The sequence below is a fragment of the Erpetoichthys calabaricus genome, chromosome 8 (assembly GCF_900747795.2).
Source record: "Erpetoichthys calabaricus chromosome 8, fErpCal1.3, whole genome shotgun sequence".
Classification (NCBI taxonomy): domain Eukaryota; kingdom Metazoa; phylum Chordata; class Cladistia; order Polypteriformes; family Polypteridae; genus Erpetoichthys; species Erpetoichthys calabaricus.
In genome coordinates this window covers 104101707-104122871 of record NC_041401.2, presented here as the reverse complement: position 1 = coordinate 104122871, position 21165 = coordinate 104101707, and the positions used below count along the sequence as shown (strand labels likewise).

At 36.0% G+C, this 21165-nt stretch overlaps 1 protein-coding gene across 1 annotated transcript in view; it reads left to right on the top strand.

The window, feature by feature from the left end:
* Positions 1-21165, top strand: part of LOC114655924 (contactin-associated protein-like 5) — a 557429-nt gene that overhangs the window by 441530 nt on the left and 94734 nt on the right. Inside the window, exons 13-16 of the mRNA XM_028807237.2 lie at positions 2831-3031; positions 7153-7309; positions 7996-8123; positions 15094-15264. Of these exons, the coding sequence (XP_028663070.2) occupies positions 2831-3031; positions 7153-7309; positions 7996-8123; positions 15094-15264 (657 nt within the window). The remainder of the gene's footprint in view (positions 1-2830; positions 3032-7152; positions 7310-7995; positions 8124-15093; positions 15265-21165) is intronic.

Genomic DNA, 21165 nt, shown 5'->3' with positions numbered 1-21165 from the left:
AAAGTTTTAAATAGATTTTAAATATTTTAAATAATTAATTGGATTTCAGAGTGTGGATGCCCAGATTCAGAATGTATAAAGTTTTGGCTGCTCTTTATTTTTTTAAGCATTTGACTATATGTTATAGTATCTAAGTCTCGCACATAGCTGCCTTCTAGCCTGCTGCTGCTTTGCTGGAACTTCTATATGTCTGCAGAAATGTCGGCTAGAAATGGAATCACATGTTAAGCAAACAAACCTGCAGCTGAAGAACTCAATCCTGACAAATACTGTCTGTGTCTTCTCACTTTGATTTTATATTTTTATTTCCTCATTTATCTTTAAGGACAAGGTGCTCACAAGGTAAAAATATAAACGACTTAACAGAACTTTAATATTAGATTACTATACTCGGAATGGAGTTGGTACTGGTTACAGATGTGGTGTTGTTGCTAACACATTTCTTGACACAGTAAGTTGAAAGAAGTTGACTTCTTTTCCTTAATAGACAGTTTATTCCTCATCTTTAAAAAGGCATGAAACCAGAAAACCTTACAATATTATGTTTAAGTTGTCTCAAGGAACACTCCAGAGGCAGCACAGTGACTGTCTCTCTGCTTTAGGTGCCCTTGTTGAAACCGTGCCATTGTCATTGTTTCAATGGAGTATGATAGGCTGTACATTATATTTGTAGATGTTCTGACAGTAATGACCACTTTTACAATCTCTGCACACACATATAATTAAACTCTCAAAAAGCTTTTTGACATAATTGCTTGTATCTCTGCCCCATCCTACAAGTTCTATGTTCATTGATCCTATGTAGACTGTGGCTCTCTTTATGTGTATCTATCATGTTTTTCATTCCCAGTCCATTTTTAGGCCCTCAAACCTCCCACAACAAGTCAGCCACTTTATTGTCTTTCTTTCTTTCTTTCTTTCTTTCTTTCTTTCTTTCTTTCTTTCTTTCTTTCTTTCTTTCTTTCTTTCTTTTAACATTGATTTCCTCATATAGATTTGTTTGTATGCTGTATTAACAGGAATGAACCTAACTTTAGTTACTTGGATGGCCAGATGGGCTTGCATGTTTCTCTTAATAATTCTTGTGGATACAATAGCAAATTTGTGTTGATTTGTTCAACATATGACTTAACAAAAATATTAAGACTGAATCTTTTGCTATTTTTTTTCTCTCAGTACACATTAAAAAAGTAGTATGTGGGGAATGATACCTTAACCATAATCCTTTTGCCATTGTTTTTTCCATGATAACAATGTCTCTTTTTTCTGGCCTCAGTTTTGTCATGTATTATTCTGAGGGGACTGATATTTACCAAGTGATAAGCATTTTGTTTCCCATTACTCTTTCAAGAGTGTCAACTCAATCTCTTTCTTATACTGGTAGATTGTATTTTTGCAGTTTCCAAGGTAGGTATCTGGGAACATATAAACCTTCAAGCAGATGTGTTACATTTTTTAATTTTATCCATTTTATTTGGTTGATGGCTGCATTTCTTTACGGATGTGTACTTTTTCTAGTTTGTAAATAACATGAGAGGATCTAATGACCAAAACTACACAAAACCATATAATTGTATTGCAAGTAATGGTTGAAAAAATAATAATAATCCATGCTTGTCTCGTTATTTGTTGAAAATCCTGTAGTCAGTTTTGAAGTCATGAGTGTATATTGTGAATTTATTAATTTTATCACTTATTGCCTAGAAATCAACTTATTTTTATTCCCAAGAATGAGAATTTGTTCTGATGAAGCTTTCTTAATTAAAGCAGTCTTATGATTCCATATATAGCTGTGATAATGCTTACAGTTCTATACACTAGCAAACCAAGTTAGCAATTTCATACCCCATTTAATCCAATACAGAGAATTGTTCTTGGCATCTATTTTCACTCTCATCAACAATGTTACCACAGATTCAATCTTATTTTAGAGGGACACTAAATATACCCTATGTCTTATACTGTGACTGGATGTAGCTTCCCTATCATTCGCCAGATGTAGATAAAGTAGAGATTTTAATTAAACAGAAATGAATGTGGGTTCAGACCAAAAATAGAACAAATATTACAAGCCTCTCCCAACACTTGAGGCAGCTGAATTTTCAACTTGTTGATATTGTAAACTATATTTGCAGTCCTTGCTAATGGGTTTCTGTCCATAATATTACTGTGACTTTCCAGTAGAAATATTTTTAAAACATTAGGCAACTTATTCTATGATACTGAGGAGCACAGTGTATGGGTTAGGAGTGTTTTTTATTAAAATACTTTTTCTGTAGATATTGGTGAACTTGGTTAGGGTATTGTCCACTAAAACAATTTTTAGATGAAATGGCTCTGGCTTTATGCTAATTGTGAATGAGGTGTGAGTATTATTCATTTTTTCCTGTTGGTATTGAATATATGTATATATGAATGTATCAGAGTAAAAGTGTGAAAACATAGAGCGAGACAGAAGCAGAGAACTTATGCAAGGAGTATGTTTATCTGTATGTTAATCTGTTCTCTCAAATCACTCATCCTTGTTCATCTGATATTGTTTTTGTCCCAGTCTTTTTTGAAAGAATTTGGCTGGCCAACTCTACTAGTAATGTCCTGTCTGTAGAGTTTGGATTATCTTTTGTTTTAATGAGAACAAACTTACAGTACTCACACACATAACTGCCATTCCATCGGGTCAGTTGGCATCTCCAAATTACCTCAGTGTGCATATTGCAAATTTATGTGAACCCTGACATTTGGTGGTGGACCACTTAAATATTTCTTTATTTTAATGATTTTGTGTGTCTTTTTTTTTCTTTCTAATTTCTTTTTACTGTTTAATTTACAGAAGACAAAGTATGGACCGTACTGAACCACAATAACACAGAGATGACTTGGGTTCAGGGCTCAAGTCTAGAAAATCCATATTCCATGCAGTTCAGCTACAGTTTGACTCAAGAGCAGCTACAGGCCCTGGTGGCCAGAGCGGAGCACTGTGAACAAGAAATCATCTATCGATGCTGGAGGTCTCGATTACTCAATGCACGAGGTAACAAATCACTGAGGTATGGGTGTCCATTTTGAAGGTAACCTAAGACTGTTTTTATTAACTTCAAAAAGTGGTTTCATCCCAATAGAGTTGACGCAGACTTTTCTGATCTTTGCAGCTGGCGTATTCTACAAGGAACTCTAACTTTTAATGTTATTTGTTTCAAGTTTTTATATGTGAAATACCCCAGAGATGCATAATCAGGATTCAAATGTCATTAGACACAAATAAACAGAAAGCAGAAAACAAACATGAAAAGAATATAAGAAAAGTAACTTCCTCTGTTGTCCAATTCTTTATTGTTGTTCAAATCAGGAGCCGCTGAGACTCACAGCTATTTTTTTTCTTTGGAAGATCCCAAATGGCAGCATATGCACTAATGACTTCATAAAAACTCAAACCGCAGGCAATTTAAAAAACACAGATAAAGCACAGTTAGGAGGGTTATAAAATGTGGAAAGAGGATGGATCTTTTCTCTGACAATTTTTTGAAGTATTGCGACAAAATGCCAAATGTTGTCACACATTAATTATTCAGCCTTCTTGAGACAAACATTGCCCTACCACTAGTCCTTCACGTGGAATCTACAGCACACCTTCAAAAATATGATAACCAATCTCAACATGACTGCTCTCACCTACTTCAGTCTGTCTTCCTGTCCAGCTGTGAACCTGCTTCTTCTCATACTTTTGCCTCTTCCTGACTTAATCTCTCTCTCTCTCTCTCTCTCTCTCTTTCTCTCTCTCACTATCACTGTCTAAAGACTCATATCACCCATGACCCTTGCAAGACCCCCAGATCTCCTCTTTATATCTTCCTCCAGGTTACACATCATCCAACGAGGTTGTACATCCTACACAAGGACAATATTGTCCTCGTCTGAGCCCACAAGTAAACAATCTTCTTTTCCTTGATACCCAAAGTCCAGCAAATAGAAGGCAATATGTCACAATACCCTTAAATTACTCTTAAATTGACCAGAATCAGGCTAAAATGTACATATGGAAATATATTCAGTTTTAATGAATAATACAAATATAAGGCAGAAAATGCAAATATCTATATCCATTTGAATATCAAAGGCTAGCTACTTAAAATTATTTTCTCATTACTTTTTTTTTAAAGTAACCATGAAAACTCAAATGCGCACAAGTATTTTTATAATTACAATTACATTTCTGCAGAAAAATAATGGAAATATTTCAAATAAACCAACTTCAGCAATCTGATAAAATAGAATATTATTATATACAAACCAACATATTTAATCTCATACATATTTCCCCTAATTGGTTTTCATTACCCATTTAACCTGGTGTGTGGGTGCCTATCTAACAGATTCTGGTCACTGACACTTTAACTGTTATTATACAATTTAAAAATATATGACCTTTTATGAAAAATCATTAATGTCAACTTTTCTGTGCAATATGTTTGTTGTTCTTTGGAATTGAGTCTGTTACTTAAACTGTGTGATTTGTCTTATATTACCCATACATTCATCCACTTTTCCCATATCAGAAACTCTGCATAACTAACAGCTAACGGTACAATCTACGATGCAAAAAGCATCTTAACTGACGCTGGCAGCACACATCTTTTAATATTGTGCTTGTGAGTCCTAGATCGCACTTTGAGTGAAAGACAGCTGTTTTCTGATACAGTCTCACATTTTTTAACTTTTATGTGTTCAGTTTGCAAATTAGCACATACATGCTAGTAAGAAGCTGTGCATGATTAGGCTCTTAAGAACAGTTGAAAAAAACAAATCAAATAATTAGAACAGTTTTCAAACATATGCCTTTAAATACTGCCTTTCCAAGATTTTGTATATTACACATGTGTTAAATCTATGAACTAGAAAATGACTAAATTACTTTTTGAAGCTTTGTGCATTTTATTAGGCAAAACAGAATAAGGGAAATTTGGGCAATAACTGAAAACAAACAAAACCAATCCTAATCTGCTTTGTATGGACCTACCCAAACTGGTGCATGGAGTCCAGTATCTGTCCTGTTTTATTTCCTTTCGTTCTCCCAGATTTAATTCCTCATATCCCAGGTGCTTTTCTAATCAACTCAACTTTTCCTCTTTCATGTTCCAAGGTGTAACCTTCCTCACTTTTCTGCTTCAGAGCTGCTGTCCTCTTTTTTCCATTTCTATGATCAGCTAGCTCTAGCATATTTTGGCTACTTCAAACTTCAAATATGACTCTCTCCCTGGAAACACTTTAGATAGATAGATAGATAGATAGATAGATAGATAGATAGATAGATAGATAGATAGATAGATAGATAGATAGATAGATAGATAGATAGATAGATAGATAGATAGATAGATAGATAGATACTTTATTAATCCCAATGGGAAATTCACATTAATGGTCAAGGATAACCTTTCTAGGCCATAGGACCACCATGTCATAATATGCTCTTATTATTTTAAAAGTCCACACGTTCAGGAATGAACTTGGGTCCTTGTTAGTAGGAAGTAGATTCCCAGTAGATTTTTTCTAGGAGAATGCCTTCTCTTGTTGCCACATAATGGTTTAGAGGAAATAGATGGGCCTGCCCAACACACTCAGTGATGTTTCATAAAATCAGTAGTAAATTATCCAATTAACATTTATATGAGAGTGATACCCAAAGTACTGAAAACATTAATTGTTTGATCAAATAAGATTTCTGTAGGAAATCACTACATCTAACCAATGTACCTTTGTTTATTTCTCTACAAAATCCCTATGCTCAATAATATATTTTTGGGACCATTCTTCACGTTTGAGAGACACATTGCATGGAATTAATTTGTGTAAAAAGTAATGCCCTGCTATTTGGACAGGCTGTCATTGGTCGTTTATCTCTGATGAACTCATGAATTTTTTCTGTTGTCTTAACAATGGTAACGTGTGTGACAAAGCCAAGAACGTCTCTATCTAGCAATGTTCTGACTTGGTTATAACTCAGATACTCGGGTACATACTAATTTACACAGTCTTCAGATACATACTAATTTACAGAACATTAACAAGACATTGTTATTCCACATTTGACTAATACTTTCAGCAAAGGCAACTTACTAGTTCCGAATACAGTACAAATGTTTACAAATAACTTTATAATCGAAGTACAGGTAGGTTAACTGACTTGTTTAGAGTAAGATAGAGTAAAGAACTGCACTTGCAGCCTTGTTCAGTGACTACATTATACTATCTAAAAAAAACAAAACTCTTGATGTAAGACAATAATAATCCAGTTTCAAAGGAAAGATGAACATTATCATCTCTCAGTACTCTCAAAGCTAACTTCTATACTTTGTGCTTTGTCTCCAGCCTTTGTACATACACTTTGTCTTTTGTTTCAGTTTGGTAGGCTGGCATTCCTCTATGGCCTGGTTCCTGTGCCCGGTGGTGCTTGCTTAGCCTGTAGTAAATTCTTCAGCTCATTCCTGGGTTCCTAATAAGATGAGAAAAGCAAAACCATTTTTATGAAGAAGATTTCAGATTTCATAAAGAAATTTTATTGTTTTATATTTTTGGCTTATTTTCCACTCTCTTGTGTTATGAATTATGATTTCTTAAATGTTGACATCATTAACTTTGGAAGTGAAGATGGCACATGTCATTGAGATGCACGTATAAGTTATATAATATTACATCACTGCATGTGATGTTACAGTATCCATTGTATTTAAAGTTGAGATCCATCTTTAATGATTGTCTGAAATTTATTACATAAATAAATGCCCTGCTCAGGTTGCAAGTTCATTTTGGCCTTTTCCGTTTCAATGTATGATCTTTCTGCTACATTTGACTATCCTTTTGCAATTTTCCTTTAAATAATTTCCACCATTCAGTACCTTAAATCTATTTAGACCACAAAGTCTAAAACAGTCTTGATAGGAAAGTCATGATTCTAAACAATTTAATTAAATAAGTAACAACTCTGTAATAAAAATGTACTAGTCTGTTTACAGACGTTAGTGTTGTGACTAATCTCTCTTTCGTGGATCAATTAAATAACTGGGTGTATCTTTTTGTTTTCAGCTTCCTGTACTATTATTGGTGTGTACAGGTGAAAGGCCACTTGTTGCACTAACTACTCCCCCTGCTGTCTTCCAGATGGGACGCCCTTTTCATGGTGGATAGGCAGGACTGGAGAGAGACAGACCTACTGGAGTGGTTCATTACCAGGAGTGTTGCAATGCGCATGTGGCCTTGATGAAAACTGCATTGATATGAATTACTTCTGCAACTGTGACGCAGACAAAGAGCAATGGTAATATTCAGCTAATAGTGCACACTGAATTTTGACTGATCAGGATTCCAAACTTAAACTTAATTTATTTGGAAATACTTTGGGATCTATACTTAATAAGCATGTACAAGTCATGAATAATCAAATGTAATGACCATCATGAAGAGGAGCTAGTTAGAGTGAGGCTATATTAAAAAGTGCATGTAAAAGAAAAAAATACAAAATTAACAGTTATTTTCAAATTAAAAAAGAAAATTAGAGTCATAATATTTAAGTCTTTGTTTCTTCTGGGTCTTCTGGAATCACTTTTCTACCAAAGGTTTTTATTAAATCGTAGTCTGGATTACCATTTTGCAAAGGCTTTAAGTAACAGAATTCTGAATCTGATTCCAAAGTATATAAATGTTTGCCATTGTCTAATTTGTTCTTTTTTGTAGTCGATTAAAAAGGCATTTCAGTTGTGCATCATGGCACCAAACCAAAGTAACAAAAACCTTGAACATAATTATAGGGTTGATTTAGGGCAGAAAAACATCAGTTACTTAAGGAAGTCAGGGAAAACATCTCGACTAGGTAGGCCAAATTAATGTAAGTCATCTTTCAAAATGTATCAGTGTTCAGTTTTTCAGTACCTACAGAACCTACAAAGTTAACAAAATCACACTGTCTCTTCTAGGTCTTAGCAAATGATTCTGCTCTGTTTGCAGGGTTAATGACACTGGTCTTCTGTCTTACAAGGATCACCTGCCTGTAAATCAAATTATAATTGGAGACACAAACCGAACCAATTCAGAAGCAGTTTATAGAGTTGGTCCTTTAAAGTGCCATGGAGACAGTAAGTGGAAGAACAACTTGTTTCACTAAATACACAATTGTTTTGGCCAATGAATTATGTCTAGTTGGCTGATAATTAATGAAAAAAATGATAATTAATGAAACATATGTAATTGCAGATGTCATAAAGCAATTTTATCATATAAAGAAATAGTAGATTCCATGTATAGTTCACATCACAATATGGTATTACCGAAAAGGAGAAGACAGCTTCCTTGCTTTAATGTATGAAAATCCTTTCACAACGCTATTCTGCCCTTGCATCTGTGAATGTATATCTGTTAATCGGGGTTTACTAAGAAATATTCAGCAAGAATTGAAATTTCTGAGACAGCTGGCTTCACAATGTATCAGTTGCCTCACAGGTGTTCAGCATTGCGTGAAAAACTCTGTGAGCACATGTGAATTATTTGTATTACTGAATTTATTAGACCTATAATATTACCTGATTTTAATTACAGTACTAATAATAAATTAAACCAATTTACTATCAGCATTGTTATATTTAACATAATGGTATGACAGTAGTCAATTATGAGTCTGATTTTTCCTCTCTTAAAAAAAATACAAAAACACTGTACCATTGCCAAAGCCTGCTTAATCCTAAGCAGGATAACTGGGGGTCTAGAGCCTAGCCCAGTAAGCACAGGGTGGAATGCAAGAATAATCCCTGGACAGGGCACTGGTCCGTTGTAGGGACATGATGTACATTTTACTGTAAATATAAAAATGCTCTGAAAGACCGAAAGTTAATCTATAAATTTTATTTAATAGGCTGACTATATGCATTAGAACAGTGGATTCAAGCAGGCAAACTTAAGCTTTCATGAGTCAGTCTTGGTCTGAAATTTAAAGTACAGCCCCAAGATAATACAGACTTTTCTCAGCAATTTCAAAATGTCTTTAGTGTTGCTTCAATTTTCAAATGTGACAAATGAACCCACTGTGTAATTTGTCTTCCTACACCTATTAACCTTTGCTTTCCCTTAATGCACTGGGTTTGCACAGACCTTAGTCCTATTGTGCCTACTGCAACTGAAAAATTCTCAGTCTATTGTGCTAGCTTAGCACACAAGCATTGTAATTAGTTGTTGACAGGTTGGCAAAAGTGTTTCTACTTTTAGAATACAAAGATAAAATAATGTTTAGCAGTTATTGTTAAGCAGATTAAATATGTCAAGACATAATATAGAAAGTTGTCAATGTACATGGGGTTGAAAAGGGTTACAATGCTATTTTAATGACTGTCATGTTCATAATTCCATGGTCAGGGAGATATTTTTTTAGAAAGAGCTTAGTGCCTTTAAAGCTTTACTAAAGCTTTAGTAGTCATTCAGCAACATTCACTCTAAGAGTGAAACATATAAGCAGGTCCATAAGTTCTCAAAATCCATATGGTAACAGCTGCGGAACTGTAGACCTCTCTTACATTTGCCAGTGACAATGCACATGAGTTAGGAAGCCAATGTTTGGCATGGAAATTGTCATAAATGTGTTCGGTTTTCTTAATTTCTTTCCTAAGAAACATACTTTTTTTTTTAGCTCTGTTATGTTTGTTTCTGAGAGTTGGAGTTATGTTCACTTTAATTTCACTTTCACCTTATTTTTCTGTTTTGATTTTGGATTTGTTATTTAATTTTAAGGTCGTTATATGTTTACCATCTCATCGCCATTTTCATTTTTGTGGGCACTGCCATTTTCGACAACAGTTGCTATGATAATAGAGTCCATCGCTATAGCTATTCTTATAGAGGCTGTGGCACATGACGTCATTGATGCAACACTATTTAAGCCAACAACATATGGAGATATTTATCCATGATTATGGATACATTCTAAACCTTTTTGCATGTGCTCTTCTTTAAGATTTTTTTTTTGGTTAATGGCTTCTTGGCTAGTTACTTTTGGGCTAGGTTACTTTATTGATCTGAATTCCTGGTTTTGGTCCTCTCCAGTTTCTTTATTTTCTTGTATGTGGTGCTTACCCTTGTGGCTTGCCAGTTCAACAAATTTGCCAGTACAGGAAGACACCAATGATCCCTAAATAACAAAGGTTAGACTAAGGGAACAAGAATAGAAAGACAAAAAGGACCAAAACAAATAGACAAACATACCCACAACACAGAAGGAAAATAACATCTGATTCTGCTTAAATAAAAAAAAAATCCATATGAGAAATTGTCCAAATCTTCTTTTGAATTTACAATAATTAGTTTAACTTGGTCTTAGGTAAGCATGCTGGATCTCTGTTAACCCTATAGATGTTTCAACATTTTTTGGTGACCAGATTACCAGATCTCATAGCTCTTGAGATGGGTTGGGGTTAGTATTGAAGCTGAATCTGAATTTGATATTAATTACAGTGCATCCGGAAAGTATTCACATCACTTTTTCCACATTTTGTTATGTTACAGCCTTATTCCAGAATGGATTAAATTCATTTTTTTCCTCAGAATTCTACACACAACACCCCATAATGACAACGTGAAAAAAGTTTACTTGAGATTTTTGCAAATTTATTAAAAATAAAAAAATTGAAAAAGCACATGTACATAAGTATTCACAGCCTTTGCCATGAAGCTCGAAATTGAGCTCAGGTGCATCCTGTTTCCCCTGATCATCCTTGAGATGTTTCTGCAGCTTAATTGGAGTCCACCTGTGGTAAATTCAGTTGACTGGATATGATTTGGAAAGGCACACACCTGTCTATATAAGGTCCCACAGTTGACAGTTCATGTCAGAGGAATTGTCTGTAGACCTCCGAGACAGGATTGTCTCAAGGCACATATCTGGGGAAGGTTACAGAAAAATTTCTGCTGCTTTGAAGGTCCCAGTGAGCACAGTGGCCTCCATCATCCGTAAGTAGAAGAAGTTCGAAACCACCAGGACTCTTCCTAGATCTGGCCGGCCATCTAAACTGAGCGATCGGGGGAGAAGAGCCTTAGTCAGGGAGGTGACCAAGAACCTGATGGTAAACTCTGTCAGAGCTCCAGAGGTCCTCTGTGGAGAGAGGAGAACCTTCCAGAAGGACAACCATCTCTGCAGCAATCCACCAATCAGGCCTGTATGGTAGAGTGGCCAGATGGAAGCCACTCCTTAGTAAAAGGCACATGGCAGCCCGCCTGGAGTTTGCCAAAAGGCACCTGAAGGACTCTCAGACCATGAGAAATTCTCTGGTCTGATGAGACAATGATTGAGCTCTTTGGTGTGAATGCCAGGCGTCACGTTTGGAGGAAACCTGGCACCATCCCTACAGTGAAGCATGGTGGTGGCAGCATCATGCTGTGGGGATGTTTTTCAGCGGCAGGAACTAGGAGACTAGTCAGGATAAAGGGAAAGATGACTGCAGCAATATACAGAGACATCCTGGATGAAAACCTGCTCCAGAGCGCTCTTGACCTCAGACTGGGGCGACGATTCATCTTTCAGCAGGACAACGACCCTAAGCACACAGCTAAGATATCAAAGGAGTGGCTTCAGGACAACTCTATGAATGTCCTTGAGTGGTCCAGCCAGAGCCCAGACTTGAACATCTCTGGAGAGACCTTAAAATGGCTGTGCACCGATGCTTCCCATCCAACCTGATGGAGCTTGAGAGGTGCTGCAAAGAGGAATGGGCGAAACTGGCCAAGGATAGGTGTGCCAAGCTTGTGGCATCATATTCAAAAAGACTTAAGGCTGTAATTGCTGCCAAAGGTGCATCGACAAAGTTTTGAGCAAAGGCTATAAATACTTATGTACATGTGATTTCTCAGTTTTTTTTATTTTTAATAAATTTGCAAACAACTCAAGTAAACGTTTTTCACGTTGTCATTATGGGGTGTTGTGTGTAGAATTCTGAGGAAAAAAATGAATTTAATCCATTTTGGAATAAGGCTGTAATAACAAAAGGTGGAAAAAGTGATGCGCTGTGAATATTTTCTGGATGCACTGTATATTTACTTATTTTTTTCTTGACTGTTCTGTATTATACATTTTATAGTGTATTCTTATTAACCTAATCAAGGGGAAACAAACTATGTAATTCCTCATCTGGCCCAATTACATTGGTATATTATCCAGTTTATCATACTCTTCATATCAAAGTAGAAAATTCCAAAATTTTAACACACAAACCAAAATACTTAAATCAAAATCATAATCCAAGAAATACAAAGAAAGAAAACAATTTTAATACTGTAAAAAGGAACCAAAAGAGGCAAAAATTCGCAATTAAATTTAAAATCCAAATAGTCAATAGAATGCTAAAATAAGCAGCTAATGATGATGATGATGATGATGAAGGCTATACAGCTGTCTTTAACCATTTATTCTTTTCAGCATGGAAATAAACTTTAACCTTTTTTCCTTTGCAAATGCATGCTGATGCGTCTCACACAAACTCTGTAATTAACTGAAGACATGGATAACATAATTCAATTAAAAAGAATCTTTCTTTCTTCTTCTTTCAGATGCTCCCGTTAGGTGTTGCCAAAGTGGATCATCTTCTTCCATATCTTTCTGTCCTCTGCATCTTGCTCTGTTACACTCACCACCTGCATGTCCTCTCTCACCACATCCATAAACCTTCTCTTAGGCCTTTCTCTTTTCCTCTTACCTGGCAGCTCTATCCTTAACATCCTTCTCCCAATATACCCAGCATGTCTCCTCTGTACATGTCCAAACCAACACAATCTCGCCTCTCTGACTTTGTCTCTCAACCGTCCAACTTGAGTTGACCCTCTAACGTACTCATTTCTAATCCTGTCCATCCTCGTCACACCCAGTGCAAATCTTAGCATCTTTTAACTCTGCTACCTCCAGCTCTGTCTCCTGCTTTCTGGTCAGTGCCACCATCTCCAACCCATATAACATAGCTGGTCTCACTAGTGTCCTATAGACCTTCCCTTTCACTCTTGCTGATACCCATCTGTCACAAATTACTCCTGACACTCTTCTCCACCCATTCCACCCTGCCTGCACTCTCTTTTTCACCTCTCTTCCACAATCCCCATTACTCTGTACTGTTGATCCCAAGTATTTAAACTCACCTACCTTCGCCAATAATAATAATTAGTAATTATAAAAAAATTTACAAGGCTAAAGTAAAACGGCATACAAAGAGAGTAAAAAAATAACAGGTCAAGGCCCACAACAGACCATGACAATCATCCTGAATAAATCCATTAGGTAGTTATTAATTATTGTTCATATCATCAAGAATGATGTATAGTTTGCTTCATTTTTTAACATTTTAATCCCCAGCTCCCTAAGCCTTGAATTTGCTGTCACTGGAATACAAACTGAGGGGTTGTTTGTTTTATTTATATCCATCTATCCATTTTCTAACCCGCTGAATCCAAACACAGGGTCACGGGGGTCTGCTGGAGCCAATCCCAGCCAACACAGGGCACAAGGCAGAAACCAATCCCGGGCAGGGTGCCAACACAAACACACCCACACACCAAGCACACACTAGGGCCAATTTAGAATCGCCAATCCACCTAACCTGCATGTCTTTGGACTGTGGGAGGAAACCAGAGCACCCGGAGGAAACCCACGCAGACACGGGGAGAACATGCAAACTCCACGCAGGGAAGAACCCAGGAAGTGAACCCGGGTTTCCTAACTGCGAGGCAGCAGCACTACCACTGCGCCACTGTTCCGCCCTGTTTTATTTATATACTATATTTATTTAAATAGTAAAACAGAATCACCAAACGCAATCCATTAGAAAAGTAGCAAATGCAATAGTATGTCCTGAAGAAAACACCTAAGGGATTACTTATTTTCAAATTCATGTTTCCTATTATAGATAATATTTAATATAACATAATTCCCAGCATGGGACTGTAATAATTAGTCCTGCTGCCCGGGAGATTAGGTTTAAATCCTGACCAGGTCACTGACTGTGGAGTTTGCACTTTCCCTTAGTGTCTGTGTATGTTTTTCTCCCACAATCTAAAGCCACCCATGTTCAATGTACTGGTGACTCTAAACTGTGCCCTGCAAATGACTGGCATTCCCATCTGATGCTGGTGTTTGCCTTGCCTTGCACTGTAACCAGTCATATACTCAGAATTCATCAGGCAAGTATAGAGCTGTGTTGCTAGATGTTATATTATATACATCACAGTTATGTCACATTATGTAAGTATAGTATTTTATCCTTCCAGTATTATAATGTATGATTTATACAATAAATAATGTATAAAAAATCAATAATCAATCAATATTATATTATTAGTAGGGAAGTAATGAATGATTTTACCACTAAGTTAAGAATGCCTTTTACCATTTTTAAGAAATGCTGCGTGTTATCATATAAATGACCAAAATCAAGATCTTTAAAGATTTTGCAGAGTGAGTATTTTTGTAATATAAATACAGCAAAGCAGATTTTGTTTTTTATGGGAAAGTGAGTTGATGGGAGGTGCTTTACTATAATGTTCAGCTTTGTAGCAAATTTGATATACAGGTAGATTTTACAACAAATCTCATTACATGACTTCAAGGGGATCTGATGATTAATTACTGTAGCTTTACTAACATGTTGCTTTTATCAAATAACATCAAATAAATTCCAAGGAAGTGTTCTTTATTCAAATTAGCTGTGCTACTGAATTCACAATATAGCCCTCAGAGGCCATGATTGCACATGCTGCAGGAATTCATATTTCAAATGAATAAGCAACATTAAGTCTGTAGTCACTGTATCTTGTGGATATTAGGAGCCCACTGTCCATAATTTTATTCTGACTGACAACACAAAGTCAAAACACACTATCAAAAAGGATTTTTAATTAAAAAATTGTCACATATCATAGAAGCACAATGAGAAGGGCTTAAAGACAGCAAAATGTGTCTGTTAAACAAGGTACACTACTTTGTGGGACTCAAAGACAAATTTAAAATATTTTATTATGATCAGCTGATTTCTATACTGTTTAAACATTTTAGGATATTGCTTATATATGGGTTTGATTTTTCAGGAAACTTCTGGAATGCAGCTTCATTTAACAAAGACACAACGTATCTTCACTTCTCGACCTTCCAAGCAGAGCTAAGTGCCCACATTTCCTTCTACTTTAAAACCACAGTGGGATCTGGAGTCTTCTTGGAAAACCTTGGAGTTAAAGATTTTATTAGGATTGAACTGATTTGTGAGTACCATCTAGCAATAATAAAATACCGAAACCTAATTCTTGTTTTCACATCTTGTGTTTTTCATTTTTAAATATTAGGACAAATCAATTTCCTTTCTTATTTCGTAAGACTTTTGAATTTAAATTGTATACTAGCAGTTTTTGAAATAAGGATACACATGTGTACATTGACATATTATCAGAAACAAAAAGGCTTGTTAATTAAAAATAGAAAAATGTGGTACAAGATTTAGAAATGTACTCTATGAGGAAGCAGGGTCAGTCACAAAGGTGCGGTTAAATACTGAACAATACAGCACCAGACACTATGCTCCTAAACTTGCAAACATTATGTGAAGAGCAGCATTACTGATATTCTAATTTGTATTAAAAAATAATTTGCCAGTTATCAATAAACCACAGAACAACTGCTTTTCTTCTTCTTCTTCTTCTTTCGGCTGTTCCTGTTAGGGGTGGCCACTGATTGCCTGCATATTTGAACCTGGCCAGGTACAGCATGTTAATTGTGTAGTTTGGTAAAACTATTCAAGAATAGAAATGTTCAAAGTCTGAAAGTTGCTAAACAGTAAGAATTCATTTGAGGCTAAACACCTTAACGGACTTCTCATATGAACAAAACAACAGTTGCACGTAGGAATGTCGTACCAAATTATCACCCTTTGTAATAAACTAACAGTATAATTTTTCCTCAAAACTGATCAAATGAAAATAAGGTGTAATGGATTTTCAGGTTGAATAAAGTGAGGGTCATGGTGGCAAACAGGACAGGCTAGGCCACCCTTCCACAACAGCAGTCCTCAGCTGCTGCACATTTCCCAGTCACTCCAGGGCAGTCTAGAAATATAAGCCCTATAGTGTGTTCTGGGTTCTCTTCCAGTGGAGTTGCAAATGATTAAATGTGTATAAGGGCGTGCCCAGAATCAGTGAATTTTTTGGGGTGTTCAAAGGTTTAAGCCCCTGATCTATTGTGCCAATAACTGATCTTTTTGTCTATAATATACATCCTCAATAGTGGTAATCCCCTGATCTTTTTGTCCATCATATACAATCTAGCTAGCATCTAATCAATGATTGCCATATTACTGAACGAACATGTGCGCAACCCAAAGAGGGACTCCACTCCCAGACGCTCTTCGTCGTGATATACACGTTAAGATGCCTGCACAACACCTAGGGGTACAACATGCTGCTCTTTGATTTTATGTGTAAGTTCGCGTACGACAATCATAGAGTGGCTATGACCCTGATACCTGCAAATCCTAGAAACACCTCTATATAGTAGGCACCCCGACTACAGTACTTGCCCAGATTAGCTTAATTCTTTTAATAGGGAAGATCCTTACATTTTTCAGAGGAAATATTTTGTGCTACTGTAAGTTTTAAACATAATTTGGAAAATAAAATATTTTATAGAATTAATAGAGCTAGCAAAAAATAAATCATACCCTAAAGTTGCATGCTAAATAATGGAAGAATGCACTTTTTGTTGGTAAGTGAATGCAATGTACATGATATTTAATTTATGACATTAACATGTTGTGAATGAGAGCATGCAATGACGTTTCATTGAAATACACATGTTTTGACAAAACAGGCCAGGCGAAAGTAAGGCACTGCAAAAAAAATACCAGTTTTCCAAGTGCATTAAAAAGTATGTTACAGAATCTGCAATATAAGTAAGTAGACAGGCTGTTCATTTAAACATTTAATAGCATATAGAGTAGGCCACTTAACTATGTGTATAACATCCTTGTAGTCGATAGGTGACTTGCATTTCACAAATGATATAATTTTATATTTGTACATGTTCAAATGGGTTTAATTCTAGAAGTTTTTAAAATTACATTATTTTCTTCCTGCTGAAGCAAAAGCCAAAAACATCAAAAACTTTAATGACATTTGCTGAAACAAAGCCAAATTGTTTCACAGTACTTCTGGGTAAAGGTTAATAAAAATGAAAAAGTGGCACTCCACTTAAAACTAAGAACACAAAAGCATAATGTGCACATTACATGTTTGTTATGTAAACAGAAAGAAAAATGCGTAATTTGAAATAAACCTTACAAACAAAAAGTAAAATTGGGCGCAGCTGTCGTAGTGGCAGTGAACTCAGAATAAATTCAAAGGAATCTAAAATATTTTAAAAGGGTACATTTATTAATTCAAAGTAAAGAAAAAGGGATGGATGAAGAATGGGAGGACAACAAAGCGGAAAAATGATTAATTGAACACAATAAGCCTACTGATCTTCTGTGTCTGACTGTACAAGTCTTTATAGGGAATGTAAAGTGTAAAGTTTTAGTGTAAAGTATCACACTAAAACATCCTTACTCCATATTTCACCTCCCACTTTCCTCCCTTTCTAGTCTCTCCTTCTCCTGCTAGTTAGTTGTTTGTCCTCAATCCACACCTTTACAAACAACTGGGTAGTGGTGCTGAGCTCCTTTTAATCCACAGCCCAGGACTTTTTCCGGTGTCACTGTAGGAAACACCTCTGGGCTCATTAAAGTCCTCTGAATTATTGAGGTTGTCTCCTCACACCTCCTTCCCTGTTTGGCAGGTACTTCAGCACTCCTGAGGACCAGTTCTCAATTCAAAGCCCATGCATGCTTGGCAGCCCCCTATCACCTGTGCCCACCTCACAGAGCTTCCCTTCTGGGCAAGAAAACATTAAATTGACATAGACATTTAGGTACTCTTTATAATAGGGCTCTATTATAATAGGCCATTTCTGAACCATTTTCCATTTTGTACTTAATTGTAAACTTGTTACATCTGTTTTGGAGCTATTTTTAATGTAAATAATGAGCAATTAGCATACAGAACACCCTTCCCTTTACAAACAATAAATGCTATACTTTACTTAAAGGAATCAGGGCCGGTTTCTCAATTCTGTTTCACCAGTGAGAAGGGACTTAACCTGGTGAAAAGAGTGTGCGAGACTCTCTCTTACTTTCTCGAAATAGGTGACACTAGCAAATGTGTGTAGCAATCAGCATGAGCTGTCATGGGCTGAGGAGATGGTGAAAAGCTTTTGAATAGTTGAATCTACATGGTTCTTATTGTGTCGGCAGACAGAAAACTGCTGTTTTAATCCTTACCGGCAGATTAGGACACGAAAATATTCTTCAACAGAGACAGAAACACACTACAGAAGCATATGAAAGGCAAAGAAGTAATAAAATATATTTTCAAAGTAAGTAAAAAAGAAATATTAAAATGATTTGTTTAAAAAAAATAGTACTTTTATATTCTATTCTTCTGCCAAAAGGTAAACCAGATGTCAGTGAGTCCTATCCTGTTCTTTTCTCAGTATTATGAGAGATACACTAGGAATTAATACTTTCTCAATATGTCACTCACTTACCAGCCTTTGCAATGCCCTGCCAGCTGAAGCACCATAGAGTAGAATCATATTTTACAAATAAACTGTTCTTCGTGTGTTTAGGTTGCAGCTACATTTATCTTAAACTGTGGCCCTTTCTATACTGTGACAAGCAGTGTGAGGGATGCAGGAAAAGTGGGGAGATCGAAAATCCATCCATCCATCCATTATCCAACCCACTATACCCTAACTACAGGGTCATGGGGGTCTACTGGAGCCAATGAGATCGAAAACGAAAAAGAGAATTTTGGGGCAGTAAGGTGAATGTGTAGATGCAGTAATAAACTGCCGAGGGGACCTTCTGCTTGCATCTGTCCCTCTAACCTGTATCAACCTTTTTATAGTAAATTTATAACATGACCCTCCATCAAAACAGGTTTCATGCACAGTAGAAAATGTTAAATAAACATTTTAATTGTAAATATCTTTTAACTCAACATTTACTTTAACACTGGAAATTGTACTATGGGTTTTTAAGCATAGTATGATTAGTCTGATTGACGACACACAAACTGGCATTGAATCTCTCACTGATTAAACTTGATTCTATGCTTTTAAAACAGGATTTCCTTCATGCTCAAGAACTGTTCCTGCCTTGTACCCAATGTTTCTTGAGATAGACATCAGCTTCCCCATGACCCCGTTCTGGGGTTCAGAAAATGAATGAATTGATTTACTTCCCTTAATTTGAAAATGTACAACATTCTTAGAGAATATGTGATGGCACTGCTGTAGTTGGTCCATTTTTTTCTCTAATACAAATTAACTATTCTGCCATAATGACTAATCTGCAATTTTTACCCACTGCTGCCATTAACAATTTAATCACATGATTTTTTTTTTTTTTTGAGGCTGTTAAGATTTGCGTTTAGTGACTGCACTTTCATTTTCTTGTGTATTTCATGTGCATTTAGTGTACTATAATATACTTTAAATGTCACTTTTTGCGCCTTCCCTTATAAATGGATTTTAAAAGTCTTTGGTCTATATTTAAATTTACAGCCCTGCCTGTCTGCTAATTTTTTACCTTTTTCATTTTCTCCAGGTCTCATCATGCTTTGCTTCCCAATATTATTAAATTCTTTAGTGATTGACAGTCACTCTTCCATTATTATGAATATTTTTTTTGTGTGTATTTGTGAATAATTCCACTTCAAATGCATTTGCTGATGAGTGCTGTAGAGTCACTTAAAATATTTTGGGTAGAGCTTAGCATGCAATAATGTGACAGCCATGCTTTGCACCCTCAGAACCCCCATCCTCAGAAAGAATTTTGGCCTTAGACATTGTCAGTCTTGGCCTGTTCCATTCTAATTATAGGCAACTTTGTTTCTGAGCACAGCTTCTGGTATACAATGTTTTGGCTATGAAACTGGCTTTGCTAGTGACATTGAACTTAATATTCTTACTCAGAACTTGACAACTGATCTATTGGCCTTTAATGTTACAACTTTAGTGTCATCGTTTTATTGTGTTCCTAAAATCTCATTGACTTTGTTAACAAATCCGGTAAGTCTGGTCTTCAACAGAAAGCTCCAGGCTGTTACAATAGCACTTTGATGTGGCATACATGGGAAGTCACACACAGGGAAATTGTACAAGAAGAGGGGTTTTATTTCCTGTTATTCATAAACAGCTTGGATGACTGCAAGTGTTCCCAATGTTGTGTATGACTTGTTCTGATTTTGTCTTCTGGAAAAACAGCATGATGTTCTGTCAGGTGCCCCTGGAAATGTTCCTTTTTTAACTGTAATATCTCACCAATCAATGCTGTCCAATTTCACAGGAGTTTTGGTTTTCCAATTTCCAACATCTCAGGTGAACAAATTGCTTCATTAATGACAGTTCATCCTGTACTCTTTTATGTCCTTATCAGCCTACACCATAGATCTCATCACCTCATCTCATTATACCATCATCTCACCAAAAATATTATGGGAAACTAAAATTTTGACAGCTATTCTTGTAATCAGTTATTTCAGAACCAGTATGAAATGTAACCCAGAGTCCATGTCTAACTAGCTTTTATATTATTCAGTCAAATAGAGCATTACCAGGTATTCTTCCAGAAGCAGGAGACACTCCAGCATATAGTCTACTCATTGTAGAACTGTGACTCTACGGTTTACAGTATCTCAAATGGACAGTAAGGCTTTTTGTACCTACCCTTAGGCATTCAGTGCAAGATGATGAATGTCTACTTCTTAGTAGTGAATGATGGCAATTGTAATGTTCTACTTCCGTGGTCCACTATTATGGTATAGACTAACATGTGCAAGAATACGAAATGAGACAATAGTAGTAAAGTTTACACACTCCTAGTTGTTATTTTCACTAGCTTGCCACTGAACATAAAAGCAAATGATGCTAATCACTTCATGCAATGCACACTACTAGGTAGTATATTTTGAAGTTTATTCTCATACAGGTTTAATCTGTGTTACATTTTGAATTATTAGACCCACAAATAAGATGCAAAGATGGATAAATCTCTTCTGGTTTAGTAATTGGTG